At 45.0% G+C, this 21033-nt stretch overlaps 1 protein-coding gene across 1 annotated transcript in view; it reads left to right on the top strand.

Moving 5' to 3' along the window:
* The window catches only part of FER1L6 (fer-1 like family member 6), a 152581-nt gene that overhangs the window by 57721 nt on the left and 73827 nt on the right, over positions 1–21033 (top strand). Inside the window, exons 8-13 of the mRNA XM_060243113.1 lie at positions 201–357; positions 2928–3114; positions 8332–8524; positions 9311–9660; positions 11382–11490; positions 20229–20415. Of these exons, the coding sequence (XP_060099096.1) occupies positions 201–357; positions 2928–3114; positions 8332–8524; positions 9311–9660; positions 11382–11490; positions 20229–20415 (1183 nt within the window). The remainder of the gene's footprint in view (positions 1–200; positions 358–2927; positions 3115–8331; positions 8525–9310; positions 9661–11381; positions 11491–20228; positions 20416–21033) is intronic.

Genomic DNA, 21033 nt, shown 5'->3' with positions numbered 1-21033 from the left:
TGTGAATCTTACGGTGATTTGTCGTATCGCTAGCTTGGTCGAAGAAGGAAAAGGGCATCGTTTACCTTCTAGAATGTTCCCAATTTTGTTCTCATGACAGCTACTTGCTGATAACTTGCTGACCGTGGATGTGCACTTCCCTTGAGCTGCAATTTCAGAAAACCCTCCTGTGTACTGTTTGTCTTTGTATATTTTTCCAGGTCATCAGTTTTGTGACAAGTGGGCCCTTCTCACAGACCCTGCCGATATTCGGACAGGAGCTAAAGGATATCTGAAGTGTGATATCAGTGTGGCAGGAAAAGGAGACACAATACAAGCCACACAGAAAGCAAGTGATGCGGAAGAGCAGATTGAGAAGTACTGTCATGACTTTATTAGTTTCTGTCCGGCTAGCATGCTGATTCTATCGGCAGCTACCTCTGCAAAGCGAGGGCATGCGGCATGGGTTGGGCTGATATTGCTAGAGTGATATCCTATCTTTTTCTTGACAAAGACAACAAATTCACACTGGTGCTGTGGACCTGCCTCCATGGCACACTTAAAGTGGTTTAACAGCAGCTATATTTCCCCAAGGTACTTTGGGAACTGTTGTGCTCTGAGAGGAATCAGGGACCTCTAAGAAGAAAATGTCAGCATCCATGGCAAACTAGGATGCTATAACGGAGCTAGGATGTTATAAGGGAGCTTTGGGTTGGCCCCTGTGCAAATGCTCCACTGATGGAAATAATTTGTGCTAAAGCAGGGTTTCTTTACCTCTTCCCTGCCACTGAAGTTTTAAAAAAAATGCTCTACAGTGCTTCTCTAGAGGAAATGGCACCCTCAAGAATAGTATAAGCAGGGCTTTTTTTTGTAGTAGGAATTCCTTTGCATATTAGGCCTCACGCCCGCCCCTGATATAGCCAATCCTTCAGGAGCTTACAGTGCTCTTCTTACAGGGCCTCCTGTAAGCTCCAGAAGGATTGGCTACATCAGGGGTATGTGGCCTAATATGCAAAGGAGTTCCTGCTACAAAAAAAAGCCCTGAGTATAAGAGAGGAGCTGAAAGGTTGCCATGCCACATAGGGTTGCCAGAAATGGGAACTTACAGATGGGGAAATGTGCTCATCACTCCTGATGTGAGGACACAACTTCTTGAGCGACCAAGAAATGATGTCATCATTTATATTAGCATTTTGTGCAAGTGCTAGAAGAATGTCACCCTGGACCTGACAAAGGGCACTTTCACACACACTAAATAATGTTCTTTCAATCCACTTTGAATGCACTTTGCAACTGTATTTTACTTTGTGAGATGGCAAGATTCGCTTGAAAATGGTCCCCAAAGTAGATTGAAACTGCATTCTTTTATCATTGTGTGAATGCGCCCAATGTCACTTCTAGGTTATGCCAGAAGTTGCATTATCATGTTGGGAATGACAATTATGCGGTCCCATTTCATCAACCAGTTTCCTTCTACCACCCAGCTGAATGGTGGTGGGATCTACTGCAATATGCAGGAATTGTTAAGTCGGTGGCCTACTGCCACCGACTCAACAAGTTAAATTGGTGTAAAAACAAGTTCAAAGTGCAGAGATGTCTTGAACAACCCAACTTATATTCCTTTCTATAATATTATAGTGAAATAGTGGAGCCAAATTGCAAGATAAGTGTCTTCATATGAGCTTTGTTTTTCTGGGCAACATCATTCCAGACTAGCGCTCAAAGGTCTGAATCTTCCCGCGTGTATGAAATTCCCTGCAGTTAAAATGTAGCGTAACTTGGAGAGGGTTCTAGCCTCTGCGTCTCCTTCACATGTTGGTTTTAACGGGGCAGTCAGCTTTTGTATATGGCAGAATGTTCAAAGAGTCAAAGCACAATCCTGTGCAGATGTACTCTAATCTCAGTCTGCACAGGGACTGCACTGTCAGTCAAACAAGCAAGTCCAGCTTCACAGAAAAGCCAGATGTCCTGGGCCTTGTTATCAAAAAAATTATAGTAGACCAAATATTTGGGACAAATTTGCGTGGCTGCCAGTTTCATTGTTCTATGCTTTCTGTTTGTGGCTGCTGGAGTTAATCACAACTAGGAGCTTCTGGTTTTGCCTGAGATCAGCTTCATTTACTTAGGCCATGGAGACACCATTCTGAATAGGCGTATCAGACCACCTCTTACAGCTCTTATAGCCAACTTCAAGAGAGGATTGGATAAGTATATGGAGCAGAGGTCCATCAGTGGCTATTAGCCACAGTGTATTGTTGGAACTCTCTGTCTGGGGCAGTGATGCTTTGTATTCTTGGTGCTTGCAGGGGGGGAGCAGTAGGAAGGCTTCTAGTGCCCTGGCCCCACTGATGAACCTCCTGAGGGCACCTGGGATATTTTTGGGCCACTGTGTGACACAGGGTGTTGGACCGGATGGGCCATTGGCCTGATCCAACTTGGCTTCTCTTATGTTCTTATAGCCACCTGGAAAGATCTCCAGAGCACAGCACTGGTATACAAGAAATGAGCAGTTTTAATAACTAGGAACATAGGAATGTCTGTGTGTTGTGGGGTGGATAATAGAGTCAGCATTGCATTTATTTAATCAGATTTATATCCCGCCCTCCTCTGATGGGCTCAGGGTGTTAATAGTTTGAGTGTGAGACTAGGATGCTCAGGTTCAAATCCCCACTTCTGCCATAGATGCTTTCTGGGAGACATTGGGACAATCACATACTGTCAGCCTAAACTACCTCACAGGGTTGTTGTGAGGGTAAAATGGAGGAGAGGAGGATGATGTGAGCTGCTTTGTGTCCCTATTGGGGAGAAAGGCAGGTGTAAATGATAAATAAATAATATCGCACTTGCTCCCATTCTCCACATAGCCTGGGCACACATTCTTTGTCAATAGCAACGAAGTTCTGAATTTGTCCTGATTTTTCTTTATAGAATGTTGCTTTTGTTTCTAGGAACCTCTTAATCCCCAAAGGATTTCCATCAGAAAGGCCTTGGGCCCGATTTTATGTGCGAATCTACAAAGCTGAAGGGCTCCCCAAGATGAACTCTAGCATCATGGCTAACGTCACCAAAGCGTTCATGGGAGACAGCAAAGACCTTGTGGATCCGTTTGTGGTGGTCACATTTGCGGGTCTGATGGTAAGGATTGTCTGAAATGTAGGCCTGTCCTTTCAGCTGATCTCCTGCAGCGCTCATTCTTTGTCCTATCCCCATCATCCACCAAGATTCGGACCACCATCTTGAATTCTAAGCAGACTCTGGGCTTCAATATCAGTTGGTAATAAGTTCTCTTTTGGTGAAAATGAAAACTGTGTTGTGCCCACCTGTTGTACATACATATGTAAGTGCTATCAAGTAACAACTGATTTATGGCAACCCCACCAAGGGGCTTTTAAGGCAAGTAAGAAGCAGAGGTGATCAGTTAGATTCGCATAGCTCAGTAGTAGGGTTGCCAAGTTCCCAGCTTCCCATATCTATTGTACCATAAAGTTTTCCCTCCCAAATGGCTAGAGCGTCTGGGAAAACCATAGAGTATTCCCAGAAATGCCTAGAGCAGCCCCGCATGGGTGCCGCCATTTTGATGATGTCACATCCAGGTGATGTCATCATGCCAGCGATGTAGGGGGAGGTTCCCCCTGCTGGCCCAGTGTGGGCCGGCGAGTTGGGAACCTCCCAGGCAGGGAATTTCCCACCTGGACCGTGGGCTTGGAAGCCCTACTCAGTGGAGATCTGAAGCCAGATCTCTCTGGGCCAGTCTCTTCTGGTATAACTTTTATCCCTGACCTTTTCTTCCATGACATCAGAGAACAGTTGCCATTAAACACTCCTGAACAGGGGTCTTTTTGTAGAAAAAGAGGAGCCAGAGCTCATTAGCACAATTCATTTGCATATGCCACACACCCCTGACATCACCAGAAGGTGTACTAAATTATATCAGCTCAGCATCTACCTTAAAGTGATTCTTGAATTACAATTGTCATAATAAAACCTTACTGTCCCATCATATTTTTAAATTACTTTCTCCTATGTGGTCATAGTGGCATGATGTCTGCTTTATATATTTTGGTTATTTTCTCATGTTTTGTGGGGGGAGATATGAGAAAGTTCATCAGATCTTAGAGTTCAGCAACATTCTCACAGTGAAAGAGGGTATGAACCTAGAAGCAAGGTTTTTTTGGGGGGGGGGGGCTAAGAAAGAGCGCAGTAAAATTTAGAGGTTCTGGAGCTCCACTCTTGTGAGCTCCTGCCCAAAATAAGGCCTGCTCCTGAATATAAATTTAACAACAATAACAACTTCCTTGAGACCACAGACTGCCATCTTTCTTCTATCCTTCCTTGTATCTATATTTAACAATTACTATTTATCTTGGTTTGTTCTTTTAAAAATTATTGTTCTATGTTTGCATTCTTCTGAATTCTTTCCACTGCACCCTTTAAATATGCAACAAGTACAGCTGAATACAACTTTATTTCTATAGTTTACTTTTAGGGGCAAAAAGACAAAAAAATCCCCAAATTAATTTGTGTGGAAAACTTTCAATTCCATCTTGTGGGAAATGCGGTCATTAGCTAAATAACTGACATAATAGCTACACTTATGGAAAAACCAAGGCCACAAGGCAATTTTAAATTTTAATGAAGCTGTTTGCTCTTTACTGTGTTGGTTAACTGAAAAGTACAGACATTTTAAAGTGCCACTTAGTATATTACCTTAGATAATTGTGTTTCAAAATGGATTTCTATTCAGAAAACGTGTTTGTTATACAGAGTGTCCTGGAAGAGGACAACCCATCCTCAGTTTTCCTCTCAGAGGGCTCAACCTAGAGATATCTGTGCATGCCAAGGTGCTGAGCATGCAGGATAGTCCTCCAGCTGAACATTTAGTAATAACATGGGAGGTGACAAACCATCTCCTCCTGGCCCTGCAGTACAACTACTACCACCTGGGTCCAGGGCTTTTTTTTGGTAGCAGGAACTCCTTTGCATATTAGGCTACACATCCCCCCCCCCCCCCGATGTAGCCAATCCTCCAAGAGCTTACAGGATTCTTATTCCAGGGCCTACTGTAAGCTCTTAGAGGATTGACTACATCAGGGGGGATGTAGCCTAATATGCAAAGGAGTTCCTGCTACAAAAAAAAGCCCTGCCTGAATCCAAGCCAATCCTTGAATTATTGCCAGCAAAATACTCTGAGTCAGCCTGTGATTAGTACCCTGTGTTAAGAATTTGATGGGCTTGCCCCTACATTTGAGTTCACTTGATCTTAAATGAGAGGCCATGCTGCATTATCACGATGTCCACTTCATCATATGAAAAAAATTGCACTTGAGAAAATGCATTGTTAATGCAAAGATGGGTTTTCAGTGCAATCCTAAAGCAGAGTTCAGCCAAAGGGTGATTAACACATGGAATTCACGGCCACAGGAAGTGGTGGTGGCTGCAAGCATAGACAGCTTCAAGAGGGGATTGGATAAACATTTGGAGCAGAGGTCCATCAGTGGCTATTAGCCACAGCGTATTGTTGGAACTCTCTGTCTGGGGCAGTGATGCTCTGTATTCTTGGTGTTTGGGGAGGGGGGAACAATGGGAGGGCTTCTAGTGTCTTGGCTCCACTGATGGACCTCCTGATGGCACTTGGTTTTTTTGGCCACTGTGTGACACAGACTGTTGGACTGGATGGGCCACTGGCCTGATCCAACATGGCTTCTCTTATGTTCTTACGAGTTACTCCCTTCTAAGTCAATTGAAACAAATTAGCTTGGACAGACACATCTCTGGTTAGATTGCATTGTTAATACTGAAAGTAAAGTCTCAGGAGATTTACTGGTCTAAAAACCCAGGTTCGGCCAGTCTCACATTTTGCCTAACAGGCATACATTTTTGCAGGTCTACACATGAACATATTAATTTGCCTTATATTGAATCAGACCACTGGATCATCAAGGCCAGTATTGTCTCCTCAGACTGGCAGCAGCTCTCCACGGTCTCAGGTGGAGGTCTCTCATATCACCCAGAACCCGATCCTTTTAATTAGAGTTGCTGGGGATTGAACCTGGGACCTTCTGCGTGCCAAGCAGATGCTCTATAACTGAGCCTCTCCCCAAGGTTTGGTCAGTCTTTCCCCATACTCTGTGTGTTAAGCATCATCAAGTCATTTCCAAGTTATGGAGACTCCATGACTTAATGGGCTCCAAAATATCCTATCATTGCCTCCAGGTCTTGCAAATGGCAATCAGGCTACCTGTGAATTTTGAAATATATTTTAAAATACTCTTGAATACATTATTTGCAAAATCCATCAAATTTCAATATGTATGCAACAATATTCTGAAGCAACAACACTGTCATGCCTGCCCCTGACCCAGCACCTGCTAGCTCAGAGCAGGCGCCTTTAACAGCCCTGGACGTAAGTCCTGAGGAGGCAAGCCAGCAGCAGGAGCCACCTGGAACTGATCAGGCCACGCCGGGCCCCAGCCCATCCCCTCCTGAATCTCCGCCACCTGTTAGCAGGCTCCGTGAAAGGAGACGGCAGGAGATTAGAAACAGAAGGAGTGAAGCACGCATGCGGGGGAGAAGAGATCTAAGCCCGGCATACTAATGGGTTAACAAGCCAGCACAGTATATCTGCAATCCTGGCCCTTTGGCAAACTGTGCTGGCAACGAACGATCCTCCTGGGACGTGACCACACTCTGCACCCTCTTGACTCCTGTGAGAACCCACATATTTCTGACCCGGCTTGAACCTTGGACCTCGGAACTCTGGACTGTGACTTTGCTCTGTGGACTTGCTTTGGTAATTTGACTTTGCTCTCTCTGGTTACCCGACCCTCGGCATTCCTGTGTTTACGCTCTCTGTCTCACCCCTTGGCTCGGACTGATTTATGGTTTTGACTAATTGGACTGTTTAAGATAACGCCTGTACTGCTCCCTGAAAACCTCAGCCGGCTGCAAGAGTTCTGGCTGTCTGCCGGGACGCCAGCAGCCGTCTCCTACCCGAGGCTCGAGTCGTGACAGCCACACCAAAACATTGTAGCACTATACTGTGGTGCTTTTGCTTCATCCTGAAATATGTCATGTCAGTGCATTGCAAATAAAGACTGGGACCGATTTCCCACTCACCCTATGCTGCTCTGACATTCCTCTTTTCAACGCTGCGTCCTTCCGATTTCCCACTATCTCCCCGGGGCTTCAGCTTGCGTTGCTGTTTTTTTGCGGCAAAGAGAAACTGGTTTTTAGCAGTTTCTCTTTGCCGTGCAAAAACAACGACGCAGGCTGAAGCCCCGGGGCGGATAGTGGGAAATCGGAAGGACGCTGCGCTGGCTTTCAGTTAAGTTTATTTATCAATGTCCAATTCTGTTTATATCACAGTAGGCCAATTTAGTAATTATAGAAGTTGTCTGTATTTCTGAACTTCTTTCTGAAACCTTTTTGAAACTGGAGGAATATCTGATTTTCTCCAGGGTGCTGCCAAAGAAATTTTTGGCAGCTGTAATGAGGTTGGTAATTAAATCTACATCAATTTCCTCAAGAACAGTAAACAGAAGTCTTGTGGCACTTTAAAGATGCTTTTTATTTTGGCATAGCCTTTCATGGATTAGAGCCCAATTTCTCATACTAATGTGGCAGGTCCTCATTATACAGATATTTATGCATGAGATTATAAAGAGGATTTTTAAAATAAGGCAGGGCCTAAAGGCCATGAAAGGCAAACACAAGTGATGTTTCTTTGCCAACCTACTGCTGCTCTCAGCAAGGATATAGAGAGGCAGGAAGCCTGGTGACCTCGCTTTCTAAGCATGTGTATTTTCATTAGGTCTCAGATTACCAGGCTGCAGCTGGCAAACCCCAGGAGAAATATGAGACTGCAGCCTGGTACCCTAGCATCGTGCCAGCACACTGACATCATTTCCGGTGGAAACCAGAAGTGACACTCCAGCCTATATAAAACAAATATGGTTTCACCATAGAGTTTGTAAATGCTAGAACATCCACTCGGTCACTTCCAGTTTTTTCTGTAAGTGACATCAGTGTCCCAGTGCTATGCTGGTATGTGTTCCAGCACCCCCGTTTCCTCCCTTGGGTACCCAAGGTATTGGCGGACAAAAGTGCAGGGCTATCAGGAGGTCTCCCATTACAGGCCTAATTAGGTCTTTCTAAAAAGCACCAAAAAAGGATGTTCCTGTTGGAGCTTGTGTGACCTAGCAGGTGGGACTCTGTTACTCTCCTGAGAGTCATTTCCCCATGGGTTGAAGACCACTTCAGTAGGGAATGATGCACAGCATCTCTTGTGCAAGTAGAGCCAGGTCACCAGATGAGGCCAAATGTCTCCAATTCCTTCTGATCTTTTCATTTCAGGGACGGACGACAGTGCAAAAGAACTGTGCTGACCCTGTGTGGCATGAGCAGGTTGTCTTTAAGGAGATGTTCCCGCCACTGTGCCGAAGGGTCAAAATCCAGGTGTGGGATGAAGGGAGCATGAACGATGTGGCCTTAGCCACTCACTTCATTGACCTGAAGAAAATCTCAAATGAACAGGATGGGGATAAAGGTACAGAGCTTTAACAAAGTTCAGGTTTAACAAAGCCTGAACTGTCAACAATGTTTATACTGTAAGGGTGAGGTTTCTGAACCCTCTTCCCTTGGATGGTTCCTCCAAGTTAGGAAATTCCTGGAGATTAGGGATAGAGCATGGAGAGGAAAGGGAATTCAGCAGGGTATTACCATATAATCCACCCTCCAAAGCAGCCATTTTCTCCAGGGGAACTAACTCAGTAGTCTGGAGATGTGTTGTAATTCTGAGCGACCTCTAGGCCTCTCATGGAGGATGGGACACCTACTTGGAAGCCTATCAAAGCCAAGCATGAGAACAGTTTGGAAGGACTGTGAAACTTATCAAGAGGAATTGAGAATTTTTTAAAGAAGTATCAAAGGTTCCTGCAGCCTTCACATTCACTCCACATGTCAAGCAACATTGTCCTATAAGCTTCAAGGTTTAAGCCTGCTTGTCTAGACTCTAAATGTCTATGGTTGTAGGCATGCCAACCCATCACCCAAGTGGCAAACCACTCTGCCTATTTTCATGTAAATTGGCTTGTGAGTAGGCAAATCCTTCCTGTGATGGGCACATTCATTTCTCTTGTCTCTTGTGGCTTAGTGGCGGAGCCTCTACTAGGAATACAGAAGGTCCAAGATCCAATCGCTGGCATCCCCTGTTGTGAGGATCAGGTAGCAGGTGATGTGAAAGACCTTAGCCTGAGAGTCTGGAAAGCCACTCCTAGTTTGAGTAAGCAATACTAAACTGATTCAGTACAAGGCAGCTTGTTTGTTTTTTCAGGGTTCTTGCCTACCTTTGGGCCTGCTTGGATCAATCTCTATGGCTCTCCCAGAAACCACAGCTTGATGGACGACCACCAGGAACTCAATGAAGGTTACGGAGAAGGCGTCTCTTTTAGAGGACGGCTCCTAATTGAGCTTGCTGTAGAGATCCTTTCCGGAGGAGCCCACGAGTCAAAGTTTTCAAAGATCATCAAGGAGTTAAAGCCGTCTTCTAAGGAGAAGGATGCAAAAGGCTCTAAAGGGACAGGGAAAGATAAAGACAAAGGAGCAGAAGATGGAAAATCGTCCTCTGCAGATAAAACAAACTCAACGGATGTGGAAGTGGAGCTATTTGATGTTCCACCTGAGGTAAATATTAAAATTCTTGATGCCAAATGTGGAATGAATTTACAGAAGAAGCTCTTGTGTTTAGGGAATGTCATGGCCTTCAGTGGGATGGGAGATGCAGAAACATTTGGTCTGGAGACAACTCAATGACTTTTTGTTCATTTCTTTAGCCACATTATTCCCACAAGGTCATGTATACCAAGTCAGACTGCTGGTCCGTCTAGTTCAGTGTTCTCATGCACTGCAGTTCTGATCTGAACTGGGGCGTCCTGTGCCTACTTTTAGACATAAAATCCTGTGTTGGGACTTCATGGAGTTTTTGGCCTGATAAAGGCTTTGCTCAGGAAACCATAGAACTGTTGCCAGACATAGACAGTGCCAGGCTAGGTGGGCAAATGATGCAGGATAAGACTTATGTGCAAAAGGCTATGTGTTCAAAATAACGGGGAGGAGAAGCTTGAGATGGGAAGGAAAGCTACATAGTATGGCCCAATCTGGTTAGATCTCAGAAGCTAAGCAGGGTCAACATTCAGAAGGGAGACCTCCAAGGAAGACTTTGCAGATTAAGGTAACAGCAAACCACCTTTGCTTCACACTTACCTAGAAAGCCCCTTGCAGGGGTTGCCTTAAGTTGGCTGCAAGTCGAGGACACTTTGCATGCACACGCAGCTTGATATGTTTTGAATTTCTTATTCTTTGGAGGAGAAAACAACCAAAGATTTAGCAATAGCTAATCGCGAGGAATGATTGCATATTTCATTGCTAGAGTTGTCAGCTCCAGGTTGGGAAATTCATGCAGAGTTGGTGGGGTAGAGCCTAGGAAGCTGAGTTTTGGAAACATGCAGGTCCTTAGCAGGGTATAATGTCACACAGTCCTCCCTACAAAGCAGCCATTCTCCAGGGGAACCGTTCTTTATTGTCTGGAGGGCCCATGGCAAAGTGGTAGAGCATCTGCTTGGCGCATGGAAGGTTCCAGGTTCAATCCCTGGCATCTCTAGTTAAAGGATCTGGCAGTAGGTCATGTGAATGACCTCTGCCTGAAACCCTGGAGAGCTGCTTCCAGTCTGAGTAGACAATACTGACTTTGATGGACCAAGGATCTGATTCAAAATAAGACAGATCCATAAGAACATAAGAGAAGCCATGCTGGATCAGGCCAATGGCCCATCCAGTCCAACACTCTGTCACACAGTGGCCAAAAAAACAGGTGCCATCAGGAGGTCCATAAGTGGGGCCAGGACACTAGAAGCCCTCCCACTGTTTCTCCCATGTGTATTCATGTGAGAACAGTTGTAATTCTTTGAGATCTCTGGGTCTCGCCTGGAGGTTGGCAAGCGTACTTGATGTATACATGATGTGTTTCGTTAGCTTCCAGGAATGTGTGATTGCCACATACAGGATTTCCATTTTGGCATGCTACTGTGGACATTACTTTCTGATTGTTTACACTGGCTCAATAAAAGCTGAAACCTGTATTATGGTAGCAAATAAAGCCCAACATTGACCGAAGTGGCTATGGGCAAAATACTTTTCTCACAGCTACTGCAGGCTCTGATGTGCATGTGAATAAACTGTCATCCCAAAGCAGCGACAGATTGCAGGTTGCTTAGAAATGTGAGAACCGAGGGCTAAAATTAACATGGCGCCTTTCTTCATAAAATAATTTCAGAAATTATCTGTCATCATAGATTGTAGTATGTACTATAAATCTATTCTGTTCTTCCCATCCGACTCCCTTCCAGATCCATGAGGAAACATTTGAGGACTTTCTTCTGTTTGGGGCATTTTTTGAAGCAACAATGATTGACAGAAAGGTTGGAGATAAACCGATAAGCTTCGAAGTTTCTGTTGGTAAGTATTATTTTTTTGCAGTCAATAATCAGGGCTTTTTTTTGTAGCAGGGACTCCTTTGCATATTAGCCCCCCCCTCCCCCCCGATGTAGCCAATCATCCAATATCTTTCAGGGCTCTTATTGCAGGGCCTACTGTAATAGCTCGTGAAGGACTGGCTACATCAGAAGGGTGTGGCCTAATATGCAAAGGAGTTTCTGCTACAAAAAATGCCCTGACAGTTATATAGTTAAACATCTACAAGTTGAGGTTACTCTTTTCTGGTGGTCTTCACCAAAAATGGTCTGCGGATCCTGTCTCAAAGCTAAATCCCCTTCTCCACAAGTCCCCCATGTGGAGAGAAGGATGTGGAATCTGTACTGGTGTTGGTGGAAGCTATGGTGTAAACTGGTGACATACATTTCTAGCCCATGTGCATGACTACCACAATACTAATATAAATGTCTTTTAAGAATGTGAGGGGCTGTGGTTCAGTGACAGACCACTTACTTGAGAACCAGTTTGGTGTAGTGATTAAATGTGTGGACTCTTATCTGGGAGAACCGAGTTTAATTCTCCACTCCTCCACCTGCACCTGCTGGAATAGCCTTAGGTCAGCCATAGCTCTGGCAGAGGTTGTCCTTGAAAGGGCAGCTGCGGTGACAGCCCTCTCAGCCCCACCCACCTCACAGGGTGTCTGTTGTGGGGGAGGAAGATAAAGGAGATTGTGAGCCGCTCTGAGACTCTGAGATTGGAGCGGAGAGCAGGATATAAATCCAATATCTTCTTCTTCTTCTACTTTGCGTGCAGAATGTCCCAGATGCTGTCTCTAACATTTCTAGTAGAGAGCTCAGGTAGCAGGTCTTGGGAAAGCTCCTCCCTGCCTAAGACCTTGGAGATCCATGGCTGCCTGAGTAGACAATACTGAGCCAGGTAACCCAGTATTTTAACTTGAAAAGATCTTGGCATGACATAGATCTAAAAAAGTCCTTTCCATTATTGGTTTGGTATGCTCTGAACAACAAAGTTCTCAGAGCATCATCACTTCTAGGTGATGCTTGTGGAACTTCCCTTAATCTCTGTGGTAAAGACCATAGAGATATTAGAAACCCTTTCTTGGCCATTTTTTCTCCTTCTCCTCAGTTTCTAAAGGGTGGGGGATTGGGATCAAGGGTTTACTCACCATGGTAAGTGTACCAGTTACACTACATATTACAGTGAAAATTAATGTTATCCAACATCAAACAGTACCAATAAATTGTGCCTAGATCAAAATTCAAGATTAATTTGGTAGGTCCTGTTCAAGCAGAACCCCTGTAGGATGATAATTCCCTCAGGATAATAATTCCCTCTGTGAATGAGGAAAACATTTCATTAATAGTAAAATTTGTCAGTGTTATGCCATCAGGCTTGAGAGAGCCAGTTTGGTGTAGTGGTTAAGCGCATGAGCTATACTCTGAGAGAACTGGGTTTTATTCTCCATTCCACCACATGCAGCTGCTAGTATGACCTTGGATCAGTCATAGTTCTGACGGAGCTGTTCTCTCAAGAGCAGTTTCTGCCAGAACTCCCTCAGCTCCACCTTCTTCACAGAGGGCGTTTTCGCACTGACCTTCAAGTGGCGCGACCACCCTCTTCACACCGGAGGATCTGCGCGGATTTCGCACAAGAAGCGCTGGAGCATCGAAAAGAGCCGGCGACTTCCGTCGTGAAACCCGCTCAAACGGAAACCGCCAAGAAGCAGGAAAACGTTTGAGCGGCTTTTGCGACGGAAGTCGCCAGCTCTTTTCGATGCTCCAGCGCTTCTTGTGCGAAATCCGCGCAGATCCTCCGGTGTGAAGAGGGTGGTCGCGCCACTTGAAGGTCAGTGCGAAAACGCCCAGAGTGTCTGTTGTGGGAAGGGAAAGTAGATTGTAAGTTGCTCTGCAACTCTGAGTGAAGGGCGGGGTATAAATCAAATCTCCTCCTCTTTCCAAAATATGAGTTGAATCTGGAGGATCTTGCTCAGGTAATTTATCAGTGTTTCGAGGACTGAAGAATTTCTGTAAAATATGAGGGGGGGGGGGATTGAAAGAAATCCCTGCCTTCTCTTCTAAAGACTTGAGTGCCATTAAATCTTTGGCAGTACATGACTGGATAATACATACTATGTGCAGAATGTTTACACAAGGCATCAGATAAATGTCCTTTTCTCTCACATGCTATTTAGGCCATGTACAAATGTTGTCAACCCAAAGCAGAACTCTGAGGAGAAATTAAATATCATTGTGTAGCCACCATAAGTTTTACATGTATAGCGCAGCTGCTCTCTCTACAAAGTTTTGTGAAAGGGTGTAGTGATGTCTGTAGGCACAGACTGCTTTAAAAGGGGATCAGACAGATTCATGGAGGATCAGTCTATCAGTGGCTGCTTGCCATGGTGGCTGAGGGGAACCTCCACATTCAGAGGCACTAAGCCTCTAAATCTCAGAGCCAGGATGCACCTCTATGCCCTGTTGTTGGCCCTCCAGAGGAACTGGTTGGCCATTGTGGGAGGCAGGATGCTGGACTAGATGGGCCACTGGTCTGATCCAGCAGGGCTCTTATGTTCGTAATAACAAGTGCTTTCTGATTCTGCTCTACTCTTTCTGTGACAGGGTGCCCTCCAATGCAGAGTAATAGACACATTAAAGATATCTGTTTAGTTGTTAGACAGGGAAGCAATTCTGAGTGTTCTGCCAGCACAAAGCCGTAAAACATGATATATTGGCATTCAGTCAACATTAGTCTGATCTACCAGATGAAGATGGCATACTGAATGCAAACTTCAAGCGGGGTGGGGGGGGGGGGAGGAATCTAATGTGTCATTACAAAAGGCCACTATTTCCCCCACCAAATTATATTGTCCTGCCCTGCCTGGAATATTCCTTCTGGTTTAGATATAAAAGAGCAGCCCTACATTAAGATTCTGCGTGTTCATGGAACTGCCTGGGTGTTCCTTTTCAAGGAGCTGTGTATAGAAGGAAAGGCCCCATAGACAAACAAAGGCAATGTCTAATATTTATTTACTTGGGAGAGGCTGAATTCCTAAAAACCTCATTTGTGTATTTGCAGAATAAAGAGCAAGCTTGAGTGCTATATATAAAACTTCTCCTGGGTGTGAGAAGAGTTGAACTGTGGATTCCAAAGGGCCATGATCTCTGCATAAAAGACTTGTCATGTCCCATTTCATGGATACTTTGACCACTGGCTCTGAGATGGAGGGCACCCTTCAGCATGTACTTCAAGGAGCCTTGTTTGGCTATTCAAGTGCCATGAAGTTCAGACCCTCAGTTCATTTTTAAAGCAAACTAGGGTTCCCAATCCCCAGGTGGGGGCAGGGGATCCCATGGTTTGGAGGCCCTCCTCCTGCTTCAGGGTCATCAGAAAGCGGGGTGGGGGGAGAGGGAAATGTCTGCTGGGCACTCCATTATGCCCTATGGAGACCGATTCCCACTGGGTATAATGGAGAATTGATCCATGGGTAGCTGGGGCTCTGGGGGGGGCTGTTTTTTGAGATAGAGTCACCAAATTTGCAGCATAGCATCCAATGCATCTCCTTAAAACACCTTCCAAGTTTCAAAAGCATTGGACCATTGAGTCCAGTTCTATGAACCCGCAAAGAAGATGCCCCTCTCCTTCATTATTTCCAATGGAGGGAAGGCATTTAAAAGGTGTGCTATCCCTTTAAATGTGGTGACCAGAACTCCCTTTGGAGTTCAATTATGCTTGTTACAACTTACAACATTGCTCCTGGCTTCACCCCAATGTCACCCCAACATTTCTTGGCTCCATCCCCAAAGTCCCCAGATATTTCTTGAATTGTACCTCTTCATAGAACCTATTGACAGAGAGCAACATGATTCCAGTAACACCTGATATATAGTCAAGCCACCTCCCTGGGCTTTTTTTTGTAGCTGAAACTCCTTTACATTTTAGGCCACACACCTCTGATGTAGCCAATTCTTCAAAAACGTACAGGGCTCTTCTTACGGGGCCTTCTGTAAGCTCCAGGAGGATTGGCTACATCAGGGATGTGTTGTCTAATATGCAAAGGAGTTTCTGCTACAAAAAAAGCCAGATGCTTGAGAGCCGAAAGGAAGGCAAATAGATGGGAGAGGGAGATGTGGAAAGAAAGCAACTTTAAATGCATTCTCCAAGCTACTGGCTGGCTTGGCTTGGAGAAATGATTTAAAGAGAGAATTGCCTTCTTCAAGCTGGCTGACAGGGCAGTGGGGCTTAAAGAGCCACACAATATGTGTGAAAGAACCACATGTGGCTCTTGAACCACAGTCTGGCCACCCCTGCTATAGAGGAAGGTGTCTTCTGCTGGGGTAACAAGTCTCAAATGCAGAATAGGTCTGCAAGATCCAATTCTCTGTTTTTTTACTACAAGTCTTTCTAGGCAGTCATTTCCTGAGTAATAAATACATAGGGTATTTTCAGTAGTTACAGGGGATCAAGAAATCCTTTACCAGGAAGTACTTCTGTTGTAGGAAAATCACATTTTTTCCTTCATAAAAAAAGCAATATTTAGTTGTTGGGAAAATGGGATGGCAATCCCCTGACCTTATCCAAGCAACTGTTCCCCTTGTACTAGGGAGCTGACAGAGGCGACGTGCATTCAGAAGTTAAAATTTCAGATAATTTCCTTGGAAATAGTATGCTCATTTGATTTCATTACTGCTGTCCTATAGAGCTTGTTTTTACTGGGCAATAAACAAGTATAGCCAATTTACTTCAATTAAGTGAGGATGGCTATGAAACAGACATTTTGCATCCATTGGCGTTTGCTGCCAGCGTGAAAGTTTTGTTTCGGATGTTGTTTTTGTGTCAAAGCCAGAACAGTATAAGGGGGAAAGGTTGTGTAGGAAGGTGGCCTGCGAAAAGTGTTTTCTTCCTCCACTGATGAAACAGATGGCATTTAATTTTATGTTATTTATAATGCACTTTTCTCACTGAAACTCAAGGGGCATTGCACTGCTAAGTCAATGGGATCAGTCACTGGCACATCCAATAAGCAATGCAATGCAATTGGGAGTGCAGACATTTGAAAATGAGCAGAAATCTGAAACAGAGCTGAAACAAACTTAAGAGCATAAGAACATAAGAGAAGCCATGTTGGATCAGGACAGTGGCCCATCTAGTCCAACACTGTGTCACACAGTGGCCGAAACCCAGGTGTCTTCAGGAGGTCCACCAGCAGGGTCAGAACTCCAGAAGCCCTCCCACTGTTGCCCCCCGCAAGCACCAAGAAGACAGAGCATCACTGTTCCAGACAGGGTCTGATTTCCCACTAGCCTTATGCCGCTCTCAAGTTCCTCTTCTCCGCGTGGGTTCCGTCGGATTTCACATCGTCCTGGGGGCTGCAACTAGCTTCACCTTTTTCGTATGGCAGACAGAAACTTGTTTTTAGAGGTTTCTGTTTGTCATGTGAAAAGGTCGAAGCTGGTTGCAGCCCCAGGGCAGACACTGTGTTTGGTGTAGTGGTTAAAGTATGCGGACTCTTATCTGGGAGAACCGCACCTGCTGGAATGGCCTTGGGTCAGCCATAGCTCTGGCAGAGGTTGTCCTTGAAAGGGCAGCTGCTGTGAGAGCCCTCTCCAGCCCCACCCACCTCACAGGGTGTCTGTTGTGGGGGAGGAAGGTAAAGGAGATTGTGAGCCGCTCTGAGACTCTTCGGAGTGGAGGGCGGGATATAAATCCAATATCATCATCTTCTTCTTCTAGTGGGAAATCAGTAAGAGTGTTCCATCTATCTATACCTTGTGGCTAATAGCCACTGATAGACCTCTGCTCCATATGGTTATCCAAACTTCTCTTTGAGGCTGTCTATGCCTGCAGCCAACACCACCTTATGTAGTAGTGAATTCTTCATGTTAATTACCCTTTTGGTGAAGACGTACTTCCTTTTTGTTTTTTAAATTCAATTTATAGCTCGCTACGTTCTAAACCCACTGTTCATTAATTTCACTGAGTGCCCATGAATCCTTGTATTGTGAGAAAGGAAGAAAAATACTTCCTGAAACAAAGCATAAGCATTTTCGTATGACACATTAAAAGATGCAGAAATTATCTAGAAGGTGCATACTTACAGCAACAGATGGTACACAGTAGTATAGTCTGCAATTCCCTATCCTATTAGCAAAGCATCTTTCCGAATCATTTCCTTACAATACAGTACAGTTCAGGGTGGATTGGTTGTTTAATTTACTGGGAAAGTCGCCGATGGGCCACTGCCAGGGAGGGCTGAGAAAACACAGAGCCAAGCCCCAGCAATTCCATCAGCCCTACATGGGCCGCTAAGCTTCAGCAGCAAGAATTGGTGCCAGCTCGCCAGCTCCCTCTGCCTGCAGTTTGTTCAAAAATAAGCTCTACCATCAGGGCTTTTTTTGTAGCAGGAACTCCTTTGCATCTTAGCCTACACCCCCCTGATGTAGCCAATCCTCCAAGGGCTTACAGCAGGCCCTGTACTAAGAGCCCTGTAAGCTCTTGGAGGATTGGCTACATCAAGGGGGTGTGGCCTAATATGCAAAGGAGTTCCTGCTACAAAAAAGCCCTACCCCCATAATCAGCGAGCCTTGATGAGGATAGCATTGATAATGGAGTGAGTGAGGATAGCATTGATAATGGAGTTAGGTCATAAAGATCCAGTTTGGTGTAGTGGGTAAGAGTGCTGAACTAGTATCTGGGACCCAGGTTTGAATCCTCACTCTGTCAAGGGTTGTTGTGAAGATTAGAATGGAGGAGAGGAAACTGATGTGTGACACTTCGGGTTCCCATTGGGAGCATTAAGGAGGGATGGTGGCTCAGTGGTAGAGCATCTGCTTGGTAAGCAGAAGGTCCCAGGTTCAATCCCCGGCATCTCCAACTTTAAAAAAAAGGGTCCAGGCAAGTAGGCGTGAAAAACCTCAGCTTGAGACCCTGGAAAGCCACTGCCAGTCTGAGTAGACAATACTGACTTTGATGGACCAAGGGTCTGATTCAGTACAAGGCAGTTTCATATGTTCACATGTTCATAGATGAACTAACTAAAATAAATAACAATTGCTTCAGATAATAACAGAAAAATAAAGCCATGATTTACCATGGGGTTCTTACTCATTTTCCTTTGTTCCACCACATTGGATAAAACAGGTTTTGAATGTTTTGTAGCTTCAGAAACCTGAAAAACTCTGTTTGACCAGAGAAACAGCAGAGTAAATATGCGGTGATGGCTCTGTCAGATCTTCTCTAACTTCCTGGAAATGGTTGTAATGGAAATGCTACCTGCAAAACGGTGTTGGTGGTCTGGTGATATTTCTTGTGCTGGCTTTCTCATACTCTAACCATGTTACATTTTTCCTGGTTCTGCTCAATAGATGAGGTTAGGGTTGCCAATTCCAGGTTGGGAAATATCTAGACATTTGGGGGGTGGACCCTTGAGAGGGCAGGGCTTGGGGAGGGGGGGGGATCTTAGAAGGCTATAATGCCATATAGTCCGCTTTCCCAAAGCAGCTGTTTTATCTACAGCACCTGATTCCTGTTGCAATTCAAGAAGATCACCGGGCTTCAACTGGAGGTTGGTAACTGTAGGCGGGGCTCTTCCTTTGGTGGAAGAGCTACTTAAATGGGGGGAAGTTTCCTTAGGCAGGATGAAAGCTTCAAACCATCCACCTTGGTGGCTTTGATCGGACAGAAAGTCAGGATATACATTTTTGTAAATAAGGAAATAAACTTTGCTGCCCAAAGAGATAGGAGACATGTCATTGTCTGCCGATAGACCCTGCAGAAAGACCATGGATTACTAATGCTCTCTCATTGCAAGAATATCTGGCCCTGAAGCAGCTGTTCCTGGAATTATCTTCTGCTGCTTAGGAAGATGAAGATGGAGTCATGTGCAAAATGCTATTGTCTTTCTCCATCTGCAGGCATTTATATTATGGTAATGTTCAGGCCAAATGGCTAGGTGAAACCCTCATATGGAACCGAAAATGTATTTGAATCAGTTCTGAGAAATTAGGCAAGATGTGGCCTCAGAGACTGGATTCAATGAAGCAGACACTTCAAAAAGCCAGTTTGGAGAGCCAGTTTGGTGTAGTGGTTAAGTGAGCGAACTCTTATCTGGTAGAACCAGGTTTGATTCCCCACTCCTCCACTTGCACCTGCTAGCATGGCCTTGGGTCAGCCATAGCTCTGGCAGAGGTTGTCCTTGAAAGGGCCCTCTCCAGCCCCACCTACCTCACAGGGTGTCTGTTGTGGGGGAGGAAGGTAAAGGAGATTGTGAGCCGCTCTGAGACTCTTCGGAGTGGAGGGCGGGATATAAATCCAATATCATTATCATCAATATCATCAAAAAACTCAGACCTTTAAAACTGCTCTGTATCTCTTTTCAGCAGGATAGGCCTACGTAATTAGAACCCCACTTTTTTCCATTGCTTACTCACAACATTGTCACACTCCATTTCTTCTTTCCCAGAGGAAGTAGTGGTGCCCATGGGAATAAATGGTTTTAAAATGGGATGAGTCTATCAATAGCTACTAGATGTGGGGAACCTCCACATTCAGAGGCACTAAACCTCTGAATCCCAGAGCCAGAAGGCAACATCAGGGGAAGGCTTCAGCCTCTGTGCCCTATTGTTAGCCCTCCAAAGGAACTGATTGCCCACTGTGTAAGACAGGATGCTGGATTCGATAGACTGTTAGTCTGATCCAGCAGGAGTCTTCTTATGTTCTTACAAGTCTGGTTTTTGTACACCCAGGAAATTTTGGCAACGTAATTGATGGCGTGTCACCAGGAGGTGGAAGGAAGAAGAAGTCCCATGAAGGAGAAGAGGAAGAAAGTGCCCCTTTACTACACGAAGGTTCAGGAGAAGATTTGCATGACATTGCAATGCCGCTCGTATCTACCACACACCCCGAGAAGCCTCTGGTCACTGAAGGAAACAGGTGGAGTTTCTGAAGTTTATACTTTTTGTTCAACCTCTGGCTTTTGTTCTGCACCTCTAGAACCCAGATTCTCTGTATGATAGGCAGGGGTTCCTAAATAGGTGTGACCACTTCATAGGGGTAGTGTCAGTATTTTCTTGCTCCCATTTGACTCATTTTTTGCCTGTATCGGGGGCCCCCAACATGTTTCAGCCTTTGGAATTCTGTCACAGGAGAAGGAGACAGACACAAAATGGCTGCCACAGTGAAGATCCTTGCTACCAAAGCAACAGCCAATCAGATCACCAGTGGCCAATCAGAACTGTTGCTGGGCAAAAGCCCCACCTAGCCTGGCCACTTTCTAGAAATACTCAGCAGGCACAAGAAAGGGCATCAGCAGGTGCTATGGCACTCATGGGCACCATGTTGGGGACACTTGGCCTATATCTTGATGGGATAGATGAGCTGTGCATTCTTCTATCATCCATAGTATGATTCATGGTTCAATGAAGTTAGAAGCATTAGTCCCATTGGAATGAATAGGATTAGTATGGATACTGATAGCTGAAGACACAGAGGCAGGATTCTGGAAGGTCTGTGAACAGAGTAGCCATTGTTAATTTTTCTCTTAAAGGTCAG

This window comes from Heteronotia binoei, chromosome 7 (assembly GCF_032191835.1).
Source record: "Heteronotia binoei isolate CCM8104 ecotype False Entrance Well chromosome 7, APGP_CSIRO_Hbin_v1, whole genome shotgun sequence".
In the NCBI taxonomy this organism is placed as follows: domain Eukaryota; kingdom Metazoa; phylum Chordata; class Lepidosauria; order Squamata; family Gekkonidae; genus Heteronotia; species Heteronotia binoei.
This window is presented reverse-complemented; position numbering and strand designations above follow the sequence as displayed.